The 17,598-nt window shown below is 32.3% G+C and overlaps 2 protein-coding genes across 3 annotated transcripts; one reads left to right on the top strand and one right to left on the bottom strand.

Annotated features, from left to right (window-relative positions):
• Positions 1-2,296: 2,296 nt before the first annotated feature.
• Positions 2,297-5,742, bottom strand: Stip1 (Stress-induced phosphoprotein 1). Its single transcript, XM_076397265.1, has 7 exons — positions 5,606-5,742; positions 5,197-5,529; positions 4,917-5,142; positions 4,687-4,860; positions 4,211-4,582; positions 3,852-4,151; positions 2,297-3,132 (listed from the first exon to the last, which is right to left on the bottom strand). The coding sequence occupies exons 1-7, from the start codon at positions 5,612-5,614 to the stop codon at positions 2,903-2,905; spliced, it is 1,644 nt and encodes a 547-aa protein (XP_076253380.1). The 5' UTR covers positions 5,615-5,742; the 3' UTR covers positions 2,297-2,902.
• A 4,593-nt stretch (positions 5,743-10,335) lies between these two features.
• Positions 10,336-13,651, top strand: LOC143190950 (uncharacterized). 2 transcript variants are annotated; one of them, XM_076395568.1, is made up of 4 exons: positions 10,429-10,633; positions 10,694-10,812; positions 11,097-11,592; positions 11,695-13,651. In XM_076395568.1, exons 1-4 carry the CDS (start codon positions 10,561-10,563, stop codon positions 13,635-13,637), a joined length of 2,631 nt encoding a protein of 876 aa, XP_076251683.1. In that variant the 5' UTR covers positions 10,429-10,560; the 3' UTR covers positions 13,638-13,651. The 2 variants fall into 2 exon arrangements, with proteins under 2 accessions (XP_076251682.1, XP_076251683.1); XM_076395567.1 differs by having other exon boundaries at positions 10,336-10,812.
• The last annotated feature ends 3,947 nt before the right edge of the window (positions 13,652-17,598 follow it).

The raw sequence follows: 17,598 nt of genomic DNA, 5'->3' as shown, positions 1-17,598 counted from the left end.
TATATTGTTTATTATCCACATCTAGAAGAAAATGATACTCAAAAAACAAAATAATAAAGGAAATATTCAACATATTTGTTATACTCAATGCTGGGCAAAATACATTATTTGCTTTAATTAAAATACATATTACAAAATACTATCTCACATGTAATTAAAATATGAAATAAAAAATACAGTAATTTGTTAGGTTATGTCAATAGAATATAACTAATCCAGGACAGCATATTAATCAGTAAAAAAGAATACTAGAACATTCATGAACACTAGATTTTGAAATATACTCTCAGATAAGCGGTCTCTGATGAGAGAATAATACCTGCTAAAAAAATGACAAAGCACAAACTAATTATTTTGTAAAAACACATTTCTTATATTTGGATAACGTTCAAGGATGGTGGATGTTTTTTTCTTTTATCATTTAGGATGTAGGCTAACTCTAACACCATTTTTGACAGTTGCATTTGCATTTTGAGAGATTGCAATCTTGCAGCTGAACTAATATGGTTGCACTGAATATTATCTAAATCTGTAATAATTAGTTTCAATACTTCAATTAATTCCTCCAAGTAATCAAGTTCCATGCCCGAGAAAATGTTATTAGTCAACTTATTAAAGTAAATGATTTGATATTGATTTATTTTTCATATGCGCTATATGTTCTATGTAATCGAAAGGAGTTCCACCTTATGGGACAGAAATATATCAACTGATGTCCAAGATAATTTTTGTGACTTGTCTCAGCCGATTTGGACCTTTAGGACATATTCCGTCACAAAATACCTTTAGACAATATTGAAGAGTGAATCCTGCTAACCCAAGAATCTTTCATGAAATTATTCATATTTAGCCAAAATATTTAATGTGTATAATAACTTAGTAAACTTAATTAACACATAGAAGTTTCGTGAAAACAGCCGTTTTAGAATGAAAATACCAATACAAGGTGGACAACCTAAAACCTAAAATATTGACATATTTAGCGGCCGCCATTTTGCTTACAAAAGTTATCCAGCGTTATTTTATGCAGAATGCACCCATTATTAAGTTGTATGTTCAAAAATATTTTAAAGTCATAAATATTTAAAATACTAGCTACCAAAATATCTCAGCGTCAGGTATTTGAAATGCCAATTACAAACTAAATTTTTAATTAGTAATTGAATTACAAATACCAAATATGCATTTTTATTTGAATTACGTATTTCAGTTAGGAGTAATTCATATAATGCCTAACCCTCTTTATACTACACTGAGGAAAAACAGTAATCAGTATCCATAATACAATAAAATAATTAACCAAATTTGCAAATTGTCATTCATTATTTTCAAATCTGGAATGATTATTAGCTAATTAAGTAGAAGTTCTATAGATTTATTATCGGTTTTGACTTCGTTAATAGATCGGTTTATTTATTATATAAGAATTCTTTTTCACTAGGATCCCAGGTAACTCATTATTGGATTAAGTATTTCGAAAGAAATGTAACAAGTGCTACTGCAAAAAATTCTTCAAATCTTTTGGATCCATGCAATTTCTGAAACATTTCGAACCTAATTTTAGTTTTCAAGATTTTAGGAAAAAAGTTTTGACAAACAAGAGGCTTGGACAAACATCCTGAAAGTTTATCAAAAAAGTATTACTTATTATACCAGTCCAGTATTATTATTATTATACTACACTGAGGAAAAAAAGTAACCAGTATCAATAATACAAAAAATAGAGAATCAACTAAATTTGCAAATTTTCGTTCATTATTTTCACTGGAATGATTACTAGTTAATTAAGTAGAAGTTCTATAGATTTATTATCGGTTTTGACTTCGTTAATAGATCACTTTATTTATTATATAAGAATTTTTTTCACTAGGATCACAGGTAACTCGTTATTGGATTAAGTATTTCGAAAGTGTGCGAGGCGTGGCTCTATAAAGGCGTTTTCCTTGTGCCTTGATATTTTGCATGATCGATTTGAGGACTGTCTCTCGTGATGGTAAGGTGAAGTTTCCACCAAAATGGATTTGGAATCGTAAAATTTTTTCATGCTCTTAAAATCAACTTAACACATCCCTTATATTCAGTAAGGTCTACCTCCCCTTCACCAAAATTAACTCACTCGGATAGTATTATATTATAGACATATATTTCAGTATTTTTAAATTCCATAAATTTTTTCTGTTTCATTCAATTTCCATACTAACTCAGCTGGGCCCCTGAACTATCAAAAATAGTGGTGAATAAGTTCTACTTAATTTCAGACATGTGGCACAAGGATAAAATAAAACAAAAAAACAAGTGAAAACAAAATATGGCATTACACCTATCTTTATTTTGTTTGCTACTAATATAGAGATAATAATGTAATGATAAGTTAAAAATTAAGCATATGTTAACTAGATTTTAATAGACAAACTATACAGATTATGGAGTACAGGGCCATAAAGGAAATATTTAATAAAATGTTCGTCACTTCAGTAATATTTACCAATATATACACTTTTTTTAAAAGTTTTTAATTTAATACTAGCTACAGATCATTTTGATTTATGTTTTTAGAGATTTACCAAAATTACTAGTGAAGCCTTCATTAGCAAAAAACTATTTTTTAAAGCTAAAAAAAGCCGTACACACACATTACATCATTACAATTCACTCTTATGATCCCTATAAAAGCAATATATGCATATATTAAAGTTCTGCATCTGTATAGGCTGTCAAAGAATCGATACTTAAACTATTTTAATCAGAATATTGTATAAAAACAGAAAGTATTTTTAATCATCCGATGGTTTTACGTTTACAGGAAATAAATAGAAAGAATTGACTATATCGATGGTGTTACAAAAAAGGTTCGTAACAAATAAACCCTAGCTAATTCATCGTCCCAAGAATTTGTATCAACTTAACGAATGGCGATCAGACCGGAATCGAGCAGTTTTTGAATTTTGGCCGCAATGTCCGGGTTCTTTAGATGATCCTGTAAGGCTCGTGGATCATTTTGCATTTGCTCTAAAATCATTCGCATCGCTGGATCTCTCAGAATCGATTGGACTTCCGGATCGGCCATTGCCCTTTGCCTAACTTTCTCTGGATTTCCGTCCATATTATTTTCCATCGCACAAGCTTTGTAACCTGTTCAAAAAAAAAGTAATTTTTCTGATCTAAGGTAAATGGATCATTGCGCTTTTTTACAGATAATTGAACATATTTTAAAATATACATTTCTAATAAAATAACACTATTTTTGCTCCTTCTTTATAAAGGTACTTAATTCACTTAGTCAAAACCAAGTAATAAGTTTATAAAAAAGATAACGGTTTGTTTTATTTTAATTGTCGTACAAAGTACAAGATATAAATAATATCCAGTATTACCTGTACCTGACAAGGTCCTGGTTAAAAAAAGATGACATTATCTTTCTATTTTATTCCTCCTTATTTTGATGAACTGATCAAACAAAACAATTAATTAAATATAAAAGTTGATATGATAAATAATTCAGAAACAACAATAAATAAAATTAATGATATATCTATGTTAAAAAGAATGAGAAACATCAGGAAATACTAGAAATCACGAAAACATTAATGGATGAAAATTGAAAGAACTAGAAAGGGAAAAACAAAAAGTGTTTACAGAAAAAGCTATAGAAAAGATAGAGTAAATAGAAAAAAGGGACCAACAAAGAAATCAAAAAATGACTAATCCACTTTATAGGATCTAGGAAGCTTCATGAGAATTGAATCTGTTAATTAGATTTTTTCCATAGAACTTAGCTTGGGGATACTTGTAAAATAGGACAGATAGTTGTAAAACTGGAGTTAGTTTGAATTTTATAATGAATTACTTACCTTGTAATGCTTCAGCATTGTTAGGATCGACTTCTAAAGCTTTCTGGAAAGCTGATATGGCTTTGCTGGGATCTTTCATTCCTTGCAATATGTTACCTTTGCGAATCCACCCTTTGATAAATTTAGGGTCAAGTTCAACACATTTTTCACAGTCTTTTAATCCTAAATCAAAAGCAGCTAATTTTGTATAACAAGCTGCTCTATTACTATATAGTTTTGGATCATCTGGATTACGTTTGATGGCTTCAGTGTAATGTTTAACAGCAGTAGCATAATCACCTTTTTTAAATAAGTCATTTCCTATTCAATAAAAAAAAATTGACTAAAACATCCCTTTATATAAATATGTTACAACATACCTATTTCCTTTTCTTTTTCAGCTAATTCAGGATTTACATATGCCTTTTTCTCTTCTTCTTTTATAATTTTTTCTACTTCAGATAACAATGTTCGAATTTCTGGTGTTCTGTGCTCAGACATTGATTTCTCATAATAAACTCTGGCATTATTATAATCCTTCTTCTTTTTGTATGCATTACCTATTCTCATTAAAGACTTTGCAATCATCTTGAAATCAGCTCTATTCTCTCTGCCGATTTCGATACCTCTTTCACACTCTTTGATACACAAATCATATTCTTTTTGTTCAAAATATACAGCTGCTAAATTATTATAAAAAGTAATATCGGTTGGATCATGTTCTATAGCTTTATTATAGTGATTAATTGCACCTAAAAATTAATTAAAATATATGAAATGATATTTTAGTTCTATATTATTTTTTATTTAATTTTTAATTATAATGTAGATTAATTAAACTGTAATAAAAAATTACCAGTAAACTCTTTCTTTTTATAGCAAGCATTTCCTAATTCCTTTTCAGCCTTAGCAGCTCTTTTATTTTCAGGGAGATCTGACTCAGGCTCTTTCTTTGGTGTAGGTTTTGGTTCAGACTTTTGTGGTGGTGGTGGAGTGTAAGTAGATTCAGTTTCCATTGGTTCATCAGCATCTGTAATTATCCATCATTAAATAATATGAATAGTATAAAAATATCTGTAAACTTACTTATATTTATGCCCATCAAGACACCCAAAGTTATAAGTATTCTTGGATCCTGTATTTTGCTTTGCATTGCTTGAGGATTAGACTGCAATTGTGCAAGTAATGCAAGATATTCTGGGTCATTTAAATATGCCGCTGTTTTAGGATTAGCCCTAAGTTTTGCCATAAGATCCGGACTCGAGAATATATTAGGAAAACTCTTCTCTTCAGATGCTTTTTGGGCTTTAACCTTAAAAATTATAAATACTCAATACACTATTAATTTACTTTTTTAAATACTTACTTCAGCCAGTCCCTCCTTTAGTTGAGAGTTATTAGGATCTAATTGAATACCCTTCTCATATGTTTCTATAGCTTCGTCAATCCTTCCTAAATAAGCTAAAGCAGTACCTTTTCTAGAGAAAGCTTTCCCCCAATCAGGTTTTAATTGGATAGCTTTTTCTGCATCATTTAATGATAATTCATACTGTTGAGCTTTAGCATAAGCAGCTGATCTATTTGAAAATAACACTGCATTGGTAGGATCTAATTTTATAGCTTCTGAGTAATACTGAACAGCTTCGTCTAATCTGTTTTGAGCTAAAGCGGCATTCCCTTTATCTTTCAAAGAAGCCACCTGAAAATGTTATTAAAATTAACTTAAATAATCAAAAAACATAGTTCATACTAGGTTATTCTATAAAATAACATACCTGGTCCATGATATATAAATATAAACCTTAGATACCAAAAAACAAAGAAATTAGTAAATTGTTTATTCGCGAACTTACGCACGTTTTCTTTTCCAGAATCTTCGAGTTTTCTGAAGTTTCTGAATCCCCACTCTTTTTATCAAGGCCGTTAACTATTGTACTAAATGTTTCACTAGGTCGAAATATTTAATATTACAGATCTATTGCAAAGTTATCGATTTCTACGTATAATTCGGTACTATAGCAATAGATGTCAGCTCGATGCGATTTGTTTTAACGGGCATACATATACAATATTAATTTTTTTCTATGATATTAGCCTACACAACCCTAAAAAATATATCATTCATTAATAGGACCATATTAAAAAAATCTAAAAAAAATATATTTTTTATATTTGTTATATAAATACATAATTGCAGCTTAATATTGTTGTATAAAAACTTAATTAATATCATAACGTTAACATTTTTTACTGGTAAATACTGGCGATATACTAAAATTAAAATGAGTTTGAGCCGAATTATATTGCTGCTTTTGATTATAGATGACAGAACACCATCAATTTAGTTGAATATTAATTTATTTTGCATTTGATTCTTATACGAAGCGTGGGTTGTTGTAATCCTATAAATTAATGATTTTAATTGACCGGAGAATAGAAATGAATTATACATTGCATTTGTAAAAATGAGAATTTATACTTTTTTTTAAACCTCAAACATAAAATAAAAATGCAAGTTAGACTATTAAGGATAGTAAGGTTATTGTGAATTTATACATAAATACATAGACATGGCAAAAGTTATGATATCATCAACTTCAAATCGATTCTGAGATATCTGACAGTTGGTACCTTTCGAGTACAAGGTGGTACCGGTTGTGGCGAGGTAAATCCCCAAATTCTAAGACAGGTTCTAATTGTGCCAGATCAAAGATTGATTTAGTTGATTCCGAGAAGTTCGCACGATTTTGCCAGGTAAAATTTGGCCAACGAAACGCATCAGTACCCAGCATAATGAAGAGCCTGAGAACTAATTTTTTTTGTCTGAATTATAAAGGAATCATATGCCTAAGCTAAGGTTTTAATTTATTTCACATTTTCCGTTAAACTTTATTGAAATGTTACGAATGAACAATAAATTAAATAAGCATGAAAAATGTTAGATATCAAGATACATATAAAGCTGAACAGTGAATATGTTAGGTATTTTAGTTAATTTTAAACGATTTATGTCACCAACGTTTAGTATTGTGACGACCGCCACGACCCTTTAGGCCACCACGCATTCACCAACAACAAGTTAAAAGGTTGGCAACTCCGGTGTATTGTTTCCATACGGTTCCAGGCCATAAAAGACCATCACGATGACGTCTCGCTCTTTTTTCTTTTCTCCATCCCCTTGTAACAGTACCATTTCCACAGCGCTATCGTACATCCTATACCTAACCTAATATCCTGTCAATTCTCCTGTCGACCACATGTGTTCGGACAAACAATCGTATCGACAGCCATTCATTCCGACCGACCGACCTAACGAACATTCCTACAGTATTATTTTATTGGTTAGAAAATTGATATAGTAGTGTTGACATCTGTCAAAAATATAGACATTAAATATTAGACATAACCTATATTGATATTTTTGGTGAAATTTTATATCGATTTTGTCGGATATGTTTTTTAATGTACCAATATTTTCTCAACTCTTTTTGTTATAGTAACAATTCTAGAAAATTTATTTTTCGTTGATATATCTTGTGTAGATACAACGATATATTGATACGTTTTGTCTTATATTAATTTTTTAGGGCAACAAATCTAGAAACTGAGAAACTGAATATATTTTTTCCCGAAAATTTCTGTTTTTATTTTTGATAGTCATAATAATGAGTCTATAAAATATTAATATTTTTCCAGAATATCGACACTTTTTAACAAATACATGTGTTTCATAAATTAATACGCTTTTTAATCTTCAAAACAGTAATTCTGTAAAATGTCGATATTTTTCTGATGTGATTGTTTTATTTGAGACATTTTGGTCATTGTGGTATTGAAATGTTTGAATATATATTGATATATAATTTTTACACCTTTTGGCCATTAAAGCAGTTAACAAAAAAAAGGTTAGAAACAAAACATCCCTATAATAAGAGTTCATTATGACAGAGTTGTCAATAATACAAACCTGAAACTCCTTTAAAGCCAGGCCTCTTCTTATCGCGAATTGGCAACAGATCTAACCGATAGTAAGCAACATAGAATAAAGAAACTTAGAAGCGTATCTCCTATGTTAAAATGGGTTCTTACTTAATAAACTTACGCTCGGAATCCTCGTGTAAGGGCGCTTACGCATGCGCCGTATGACAGTTAGTTACGGCGGGGAATTTAAAAATGTTTAGCGGGAATTTTAAAAATTTTAGCGGGAAATTTAAAAATGTATAGTAAAAAATTTTAGCGGGAAATTAAAAAAAATTCTTTTAATTTTACTTATGTGATTTAATATTGATATTGGGGGTATATGTTCCTTGTCTTGTAGTAAAGGTAAAGAATCTCAATAAATATTGCTTAATATTTCAATGCAATAAATTATTATTATTTAACAAAACACTTACTATTTACATTACTAGTAGGAGTTACATCTTGTTTCATACATGGCTTTCTACATTTTGGTCTATGGTCTATGGTCACACACCGAAAAACTTGACGTAAATAGCAATACAAATTATATCACCTAAAAATGGCCGTTAACTGCTTAGGTTAGATTTTTTTAAAAATATATTTTAAAGTCTCCTTTTACCATCTATGGGTTTCTCTGGACTGGGCCTAAAGTTTAACGTGGGCTCCGAACCACGGTCCTTGGCATTAAGCCTACCGACTGGCGAGTGACCAACTTGAAAATCATCCCAGAAGACATCTGGTCTTACCCAGCCTGATTACTGGAGTGATTGGGATCATTTTCCTTGTTCGATTTTTACTCTTGCCTAAGGACAATCACAAATGTTAAACAATCACAAACTTAAATTTACGATTATATGCCCCAGCACGATTCAAACCCGCGACTATCGCAAGAGTAGGAGGACCGTCCTGTCGCCTTTACCACTACCCCTGAAAACAAGTTGTAATATGTGCTTTAAAAATTAACCATCAAATGACCCTCATTATAAAGTGTTTAAATGTGATTAAGTAACATATCTCAATACATCTAATAGTTTTATTACCTATTACCATCAGTTTTATTGATAATAAATCCGAATATTTTGACGCCTTGTTATTTAAATTCTAATATATTGGCGAATCCCCTTGAATCGTTGATGCTGTTTACGTTTTCTGTTAGAGCTTCTAGTAAGATGACATAACGTACAATATATGTTATTTAATCTATCAATTATTGGTCTCTACATTTGTGATAGTAATTTAACGAAAGATACAACTTGTTTGATGGTATGGATGATACTGCCTAGGGATGTCGAAAAAATATCGATATATCCATATTTTTTATATAACGATATATCGATATATTTGTAAGCCCAAAACTTTTCGATTAAAAAAAAATATTTCTTAAACATTACAAGAAACCACTTAATTATTTTTTATAATATGTTTAAATTAATAGTTTTGGTACTTAATTGTAAGGGTTTACTTTATTAGTTTTATTTTAAGTTGGCAAATACGTACCGATGTATTAATCCCCTGCTAGCCTTGCTTGTGTATTAATGCAAGTACAACAGAATAATAATAATAAATTATCCAGTTTGGTGGTGCAGTAGTTAAGGCGACAGGTCGTCCTACCATTGTGATAGTCTTGGGTTCGAATCCTGCTCGGACATGGATGTACCTGTTTGTGATTGTAATTGTAAATGTCTTTATAGGCAACAGGAAAATATGACAAGGAATAACCATCCCAGTCACGCCAGTAACTGGACTGAATAACGTCGATGTCTTCTGAGATGGTCCCTAAGTTGATCACTCGCCAGACGGTAGGCTTAACGTCGAGGACCGTGGTTCGGAGCTCATGTTAAACTATAGGTCTAGTCCAGATAAACCCTCGTTGTTAAAAAGGAGACTTTCAGATATGTATAAAAATATTTTGTAACTTAATTATGCATATCTAATGTAAAATGTAATTAATAGAAAATAAATAAATAGTACAAATAAACAAACTAAACACCACAGTAAAAATTAGGTGTCTCTTGAGCATGGCTCATTCAACTCCTTTTTTTTTGGCTTCAAAGATTCCTTCGCGAATTACTATATTTATGTTAAATCTTATATATAAAAATGAATCGCAAAATATGTTCCTAAGCGCATAACTCAACAACGCCTGGACCAATTTGGCCAAATCTTTTTTTAAAATGTTCGTTGAAGTTCAGGGATGGTTTTTACGGCGAGAAAAATTAGAATTATTGCTGGAAAAACCCTAAAAATAGCCCTTTTTGTTTGAATTTGTTTCGTGTATCAGTTGACAATTCATCTGTCATCTGTCAAAAGTCATCTGTAACAGACAACTTTTTTTTTTTAAATTTGATATGACTTGAACTCAAATCCTTTTAATCCGTACGAATTGTTTTATTTATTTAAAATTTTTTATTTGTTTAAAATTTAATTCAAATTTTAAATAAATAAAACAATTTGTACGGCTTAAAAGGATTTGAGTTCAAGTCATATCAAATTTAAAAAAAAAAGTTGTCTGTTACAGATGACTTTTGACAGATGACTGATGAATTGTCAAGTGATACACGAAACAAATTCGTATATCGTGTTTTGTGCAGAGTGTTTAGTTAGTTAGTGTTTGTTTAGTTCGTGATTAGTGAAAAAATAATTTATATTTGATTCGCGTGAAGCGCGAGCGCGACATTCAACTAATAATCGCGCAAGTTTGAATCCAGCTGCTTTCAGTTACGATGTGTCAATTGACTACAGTAACTACCAATGTGTTGTTATTGGTTCTATGAACTTGGTTTGCTCACACTGTAAGGCATTAAAATACAAAAACGAAGCCAATGGATTGTGTTGCGCAAATGGTAAAGTGAAATTGATACAATTGGATCCACCACCAGAACCATTGTACTCATTGGTTTCAGGAATAGGAACAGATTCTATACACTTTTTGACACATATTCAACAATATAACAATTGCTTTCAAATGACTTCATTTGGGGCAACAAATGCAGTTCGGGAAAATTTTATGCCAACTTTCAAGGTATGTATTATAGCAGTTACTCATAATTATTTTAGCGAACAAAATTTTCTGTCACCAAAGTTAAGATGTGTTACTAATCTTCAATTTCTTAATCATTACGAAATATATCACTTAGTCATCATATTATATGGTGATTCAGTTTCAGTGACACTTTTATTATATTTTATATTTGATAGATATTAGTTAAAACTAAATATATACTTTTTAAGATCAAATATTATTTAAGTTTGATCATTGACAATCCATTAATTTATACCACACCATAATATTTTTTTTATTTACAGATACAAGGGCAAATATATCACAGAGCAGGTTCACTGTTACCAGTGTCAGATAGCGACAACAAATTCCTGCAAATTTATTTTATGGGCAATTCACCACAAGAAATTGATCTGCGTTGTGCACATAACAATTTAGTAAAAAGGTCTATTGTAGAACAATTACAAACTTTATTTCATCAACACAATCAATTGATTATATTGTTTAAAACTGCCCTGGATCTGATGCCATCCGATAATCACAAAATTGTAATCAGAGCTGATAAAACACCTGCAGGTCAACATACAAGACGTTTTAATGCACCAACTATTGATGAAGTTGCTATCGTTGTAGTTGGAGAAAACTTGGAATCCCGTGATATTGTTTTACATCGTCGGAATTTTCAATTACAACCTATAAAGGAAACACACCGCTCATATGATGCACTGCAATATCCCATTATATTTTGGCAAGGTGAAGATGGCTACGATTTATCAATAAAAATGATAAATCCCATTACAGGTAACTAAAATATTAGTTTAGCTATGGCGATAATATCTCAGTCACTATATTATGTATTTTAATTTTATATTTGAATGTTATTAAAACAAAATCTGTTTACAGGTTCTGAAACCAACAAAAAAGTCAGTTCAATGAACTATTATTCATACCGCCTAATGATTCGGGAAAATGCAGATAATCGCATATTGAAATGTCGGCGATTATATCACAAATATGTTGATGACATGTATGTTAAAATTGAAACGGAGAGATTAACATTCATCAGGTTGAATCAAACCAAACTCCGATCTGAAGAGTATATTCACCTTCGAGATGCGATTAATACTGATGGAAATGCACAGAATGTCGGTCGGATGACTATTCTTCCAGCAACATACATCGGAAGCCCTCGGCATATGCACGAATATGCTCAAGATGCCATGTCGTATGTTCGTCATTATGGTACAGCAGATTTGTTCATCACATTTACATGCAATCCGCAATGGATAGAAATTAAGCAGGAGTTATTACCTGGGAAATCATCCATTGATCGTCATGATATTACAGCCAGAGTCTTTAGACAAAAGTTGAAATCTTTAATGAATTTCATCGTAAAACATAATGTGTTTGGTGAGACACGCTGCTGGATGTATTCTGTGGAGTGGCAGAAACGAGGATTGCCACATGCACACATTTTGATTTGGTTGGTTGAAAAGATAAGGCCAAATGAAGTTGATGCAGTGATATCAGCTGAAATCCCTAATGTACAAGTAGATCCTGGATTGCATGAGGTAGTTATCAAAAACATGATACATGGTCCCTGTGGAACTCTTAATCAAAATTCACCGTGTATGATGGATGGTAAATGTTCAAAACGATATCCACGGACATTAATATCGGAAACAATTACTGGTAATGACGGTTATCCATTGTATCGTCGCAGATCGACAGCAGACAATGGAAAATCAACAATTGTCAAATTAAATCAACAAGATATTGAAATAGATAATCGTTGGATTGTTCCATATTCACCCATTTTATCAAAGACATTCAAAGCACACATCAACGTTGAATCTTGCCATTCAGTGAAATCGATTAAATACATTTGCAAATATGTAAGCAAAGGGAGTGATATGGCTGTGATTGAAATTGGTGCAGAGAATTCTAATGATGAAGTTACCCAATACCAAATGGGCCGCTATGTCAGTAGTAATGAAGCAGTTTGGCGAATATTTTCTTTTCCTATTCATGAGAGACACCCTTCTGTTGTTCACTTAGCTGTGCATTTAGAAAATGGACAAAGAGTGTATTTTACAGCACAGAACGCAGTACAAAGAGCTGCTCAGCCACCATCTACTACATTAACCAGTTTTTTTGAGACATGCCAAAACGATGATTTCGCACAAACATTGCTATATTCTGAAATGCCAAAATATTATACCTGGAATCAATCCTCAAGGAGATTTATACGACGGAAACAAGGAAAACCAGTTCCAGGATATACAGATGTATATTCCACCGATGCGATTGGCCGGATTTATTCAGTACATCCAAGCAATGATGAATGTTTTTATTTACGACTGCTATTAGTCAATGTACGTGGCCCAACATCATTCCAACAGTTACGAACTGTTGATGGTGAATTGTGTGGATCCTACAGAGAAGCCTGTCAACGTTTGCAATTGCTTGAAAATGACGCTCATTGGGATCAAACTCTCAATGATGCTGTAATATCATCACACACTCATCAAATACGAACATTGTTTTCTATAATCATATCTACATGCTTCCCATCAAACCCAATTGATTTGTGGATGAAGTACAAAGATTATATGTGTGATGATATTTTGTATCAAATACGGAATAGAATGGGAAATCCAAATATACAAATCAGTGAAGAAATTTACAATGAAGCATTGATTTCAATTGAGGACATGTGCTTGATAATGTCAAACAAACTATTAATTCAATTAGGCCTGACCGCGCCCAATCGTCCAATGCATGACGCTTTTAACCAAGAGTTGCATCGAGAAAGACTGTATGATCTCAACGCTTTGAAAGAATAAATTCAAACAAATCTTCCACTGTTAAATGAACAACAGAAATATGTATTTGAAACTCTTATGAAAGTAACAAATGATGAAACTGGAGGGATTTATTTCTTAGATGCACCTGGTGGTACAGGAAAAACTTTTTTTATTTCATTAATATTAGCAACAATTCGCTCACAAAATAAAATTGCACTTGCACTCGCTTCGTCGGGAATCGCAGCAACTTTGCTTGAAGGTGGTCGAACAGCCCATTCAGCACTAAAATTGCCATTAAATATGCAAAGCAATGAAACTCCAACCTGCAACGTTTCGAAGAACTCTGCAATGGCAAAGGTTTTGCAGCAATGTAAATTGATTGTTTGGGATGAATGCACGATGGCACATAAAAAATCTTTGGAGGCTTTAGACAGAACCTTAAAAGATCTACGTAGCAATAATAACCGATTTGGTGGTGCAATGATTTTATTAGCAGGAGATTTTCGTCAAACATTGCCAGTGATTCCACGATCAACGCCAGCTGATGAACTCAATGCATGTCTAAAGTCCTCCAATTTGTGGAAACATGTTAAAGTACTTCATTTAAGCAAGAATATGCGTGTCGAGTTGCAAAATGACCAATCTGGAAACATATTCTCTAAACAACTCATTGACATTGGTAATGGCAAATTTCCTATAGACATGTTGACGGCTTGCTTTTGCTATGACTATAAACAAGTCCCAGGGGCAATCATTAAGTGTTTGTGGTATTAATCTAGAAAACCCATGTTTCTCACATGGTCAATTGTATGTTGCCTGTTCCCGTGTTGGAAAACCATCAGATTTGTTTATCTATGCGCCAGGTAATCAAACAAAAAACATCGTATACCACAAAGCACTACAATGATAATAATAATAATAATTATGATTCACATGATTAACAATAAAGCGATTACTTACTTTTCAATCCTTATATATGTTTTATTTAATTATTTTTTATTCACAACGCCCTATCACCAGGGTGATGGTTCTGTTCAGGAGAATTTTTTAAAATACGTAGGCACAAAAACTGCCACATTACAAATCTTTTTGACAGGACGAAGTCTGTCGGGTCAGCTAGTAACTAAATAATTTATTATTTAAAGCTTAGGCCAGTAAGATTAATCATAATCTTGGGCATCAAACCCAATATATAATATAACAGATCTGGTCAGTGACAAAAGAAGCTTTACCTACAACAAGACAGAAATCAGATTATGAAGTAAAGTACTTTTAGGGTATTTGATATGGCTCGGTGAATGGAGGTAAAACTAAATGAAACAGTGGTGTTGTGACCGTTATTTATTGGCAATATAAAAAATGTAGAAAATACAAAATAGATATAACGGATGGCAGCGGTGTTACCTGGAGACGTGGCCTCGGCATTTGATGGTGGCACGTCTAAACCAAACGATGGTCGAGTACTGAATGATTGGAAATACCCTTCAATAACATCCCAGATAAACGTCTCGGGGTTGTCAGCTATTCGTTATCGCGTTCTAGTTGACGCTGCTAGCACCCCGCCCATGTTCAACATCTGGGATTATATTTCTGGGTACTTTGATGACAGTTATTCCACGATGTAAAATTCGACATCCCTCAAGGTCGCTAGATACTCACTGGAAATTAGGGATATGATAAAATAAATAAGAAAAGGTAGAGGAGTAAAGCCCAGAACTTGCTAGTATGCAAGTCATTTAGTATATTTCACTACAAAACTACACAAGGTCATACGTTTTAGTTTTCTTGAGCATCCTTCCTAGTTCAGTGTTACCCAAGAGTTGCACCACTGGTGTTAAACTTTCCTCTATGACAATTGGAATGAGAACGTCTTGAATTTTATTTTCCATACCTGAGTCTGCTTATTTATATTATTACTTGCTTGTTGAAGTTTTTTGGTTGCTTCTTCTTTTTGGTGATATATTACATGTTTAGAATAGGTAAAAAATAGGACTCAAAAATCTGCCTTGTGGTAAACCTGCTTTTATTTATTTCATTGTTGAGTAAGCTTCTTCTTGTTTAGCTCCAAACATTATGGCTGAGATGTAGGTATTTAATAGTTCAATGTTCATGTTCATGAATATAGCTGAGAAAATTCTTCCTAAGTTATTTCATTAATGTCTGTGATTTTATGTATCTAGTCAATTGTTGAATGTTTGTTCATAAAACCAAACTGATATGCAGGTATTAGATTGTTTCAATTTATGATTGGCGATCACCTTTTTAACAAGAGTTTTCACTTTGGATATTACTGGCATCGATAAGATTTTACATCAATTGGCCGTTTTTCAGGTTTCGGAATCATAATTATTTCAGCCATTTTCCAAACCTCCGGGACATGTCTTAATTGGAATATTGCATTAATCGAGCTAGCGAGTGAGCCTGGTGTATTTATTGTTTTTGTAATATATATTTTAGGTGACAATTATGGATAACAGATAGTAGTGAAAATAAGCAGAGTCAAAGTGAAACTAACCACATAATTTGCATAGATGGAAGACAGGACCAATAGAAGAAATTATTAATTATTGACCTTACATTTGTAAGCAGTATAAGGCATAAATATTAAGGTGTTTTTTAATGCAATAAGATATGTGATTATATGACATTTTCTTCTTTGAGCGTTATCATTATTTAGATTATTTATTTTTTAGACCTATGTTTTGGAAAATCAATAGTCCTTTAATAATTGTAAAGACATTCCTTTAACATACATTTCCAAACTCAAAAAAAATTACCTAATTGTGTTCATTATTGTTTTAATATACATGCTATTCTAACATGTATTAATTCATTTATTATTCCATTCTTATGTTTATAACGTAAAAGTAAAGAGACATCATGTATACTTTTATATGATGCACTGAAGTCGTTGCAGTACTGAAAATAATCTTACTTATAATACTTTGTTATAATGTTCAGTGGCGTAATACTTTACACTTCTTAATGTAATATTGATTATTGAAAGTTAATGGATATTAGATTTAATTGAATGCAATATTGAATAAAAAAAGTTAGTGAGTGTTAGTTCTGAACTTACATTGAAAATACTGTGAAATAAGTTTTAGTGAGGCGTTCACTATTTTTTAGTTGTTATACACTCGCTATTTTAAATTGATTTCTTGTTATAACAGGTCAATTGAAAAGTTCCTGGCCTACCATCGACCCTTCAAATTTTCGATACCATTTTTGTAGTACGATTTGTCCTTTGCTTCAAAATAAGGCTCAGTCTCGGCGATCACCTCTTCATTCGACGAAAATTTCTTTCCAGCGAGCATTTTTTTGAGACCTGAGAACAGGACATAGTCGCTTGGGGCCAGACCTGGAGAATGCGGTGGATAAGGAATCAATTCGAAGCCCAATTTATAGATTTTGGAGACGGTGCATTGTCTTAGTGAAGCAGCCCCTTCTGTTCCCTCAAATGCTGCCGTTTTCCGGCGATTTCATCCTTCAGACAGTCCAGTAACGCAATGTAATAGTTACTGTTGATGGTCCTTCCTTTTTCAAGGTAGTTAATTAAGATTATTCCACGCGCATCCCAAAATACAGACGCCATAATCTTGCCAGCCGACTGTTGCGTTTTCCCACGCTTTGGAGCGGGTTAATCGTGTGCAGTCCACTCGGATGACTGTCGATTCGACTTCGTAGTGAAATGATGCAGCCATGTTTCATCCATTGTCACATACCGACGCAAAAACGCGGGTTTATTGCGCTTCGTTATCTTCAAACACTGCTTCGAATCATCAACTCGTCGTTGTTTTTGGTTAAAAATGAGCTCGCGCGGCACCCACTTTGCATAGAGCTTTCTCATACCCAAATATTCGTGAATGAAATGATACGTACACGTTCAGTTGATTTAGAGTATCTGCTATTTCATTCAATTTCAATTTACAGGTATTCAAAATCATTTTGTGGATTTTTTTAATGTTTTCGTCGGTAAAACCTCTTTTGGGCGCCCACT

The sequence above is a fragment of the Rhynchophorus ferrugineus genome, unplaced genomic scaffold, assembly GCF_030347505.1.
Source record: "Rhynchophorus ferrugineus isolate W39M unplaced genomic scaffold, kcgeb_rfMv2 rfM2, whole genome shotgun sequence".
NCBI classification, from domain to species: domain Eukaryota; kingdom Metazoa; phylum Arthropoda; class Insecta; order Coleoptera; family Curculionidae; genus Rhynchophorus; species Rhynchophorus ferrugineus.
Note: the sequence above shows the minus strand (reverse complement) of the source record. Positions and strands in the feature narration are given on the sequence as shown.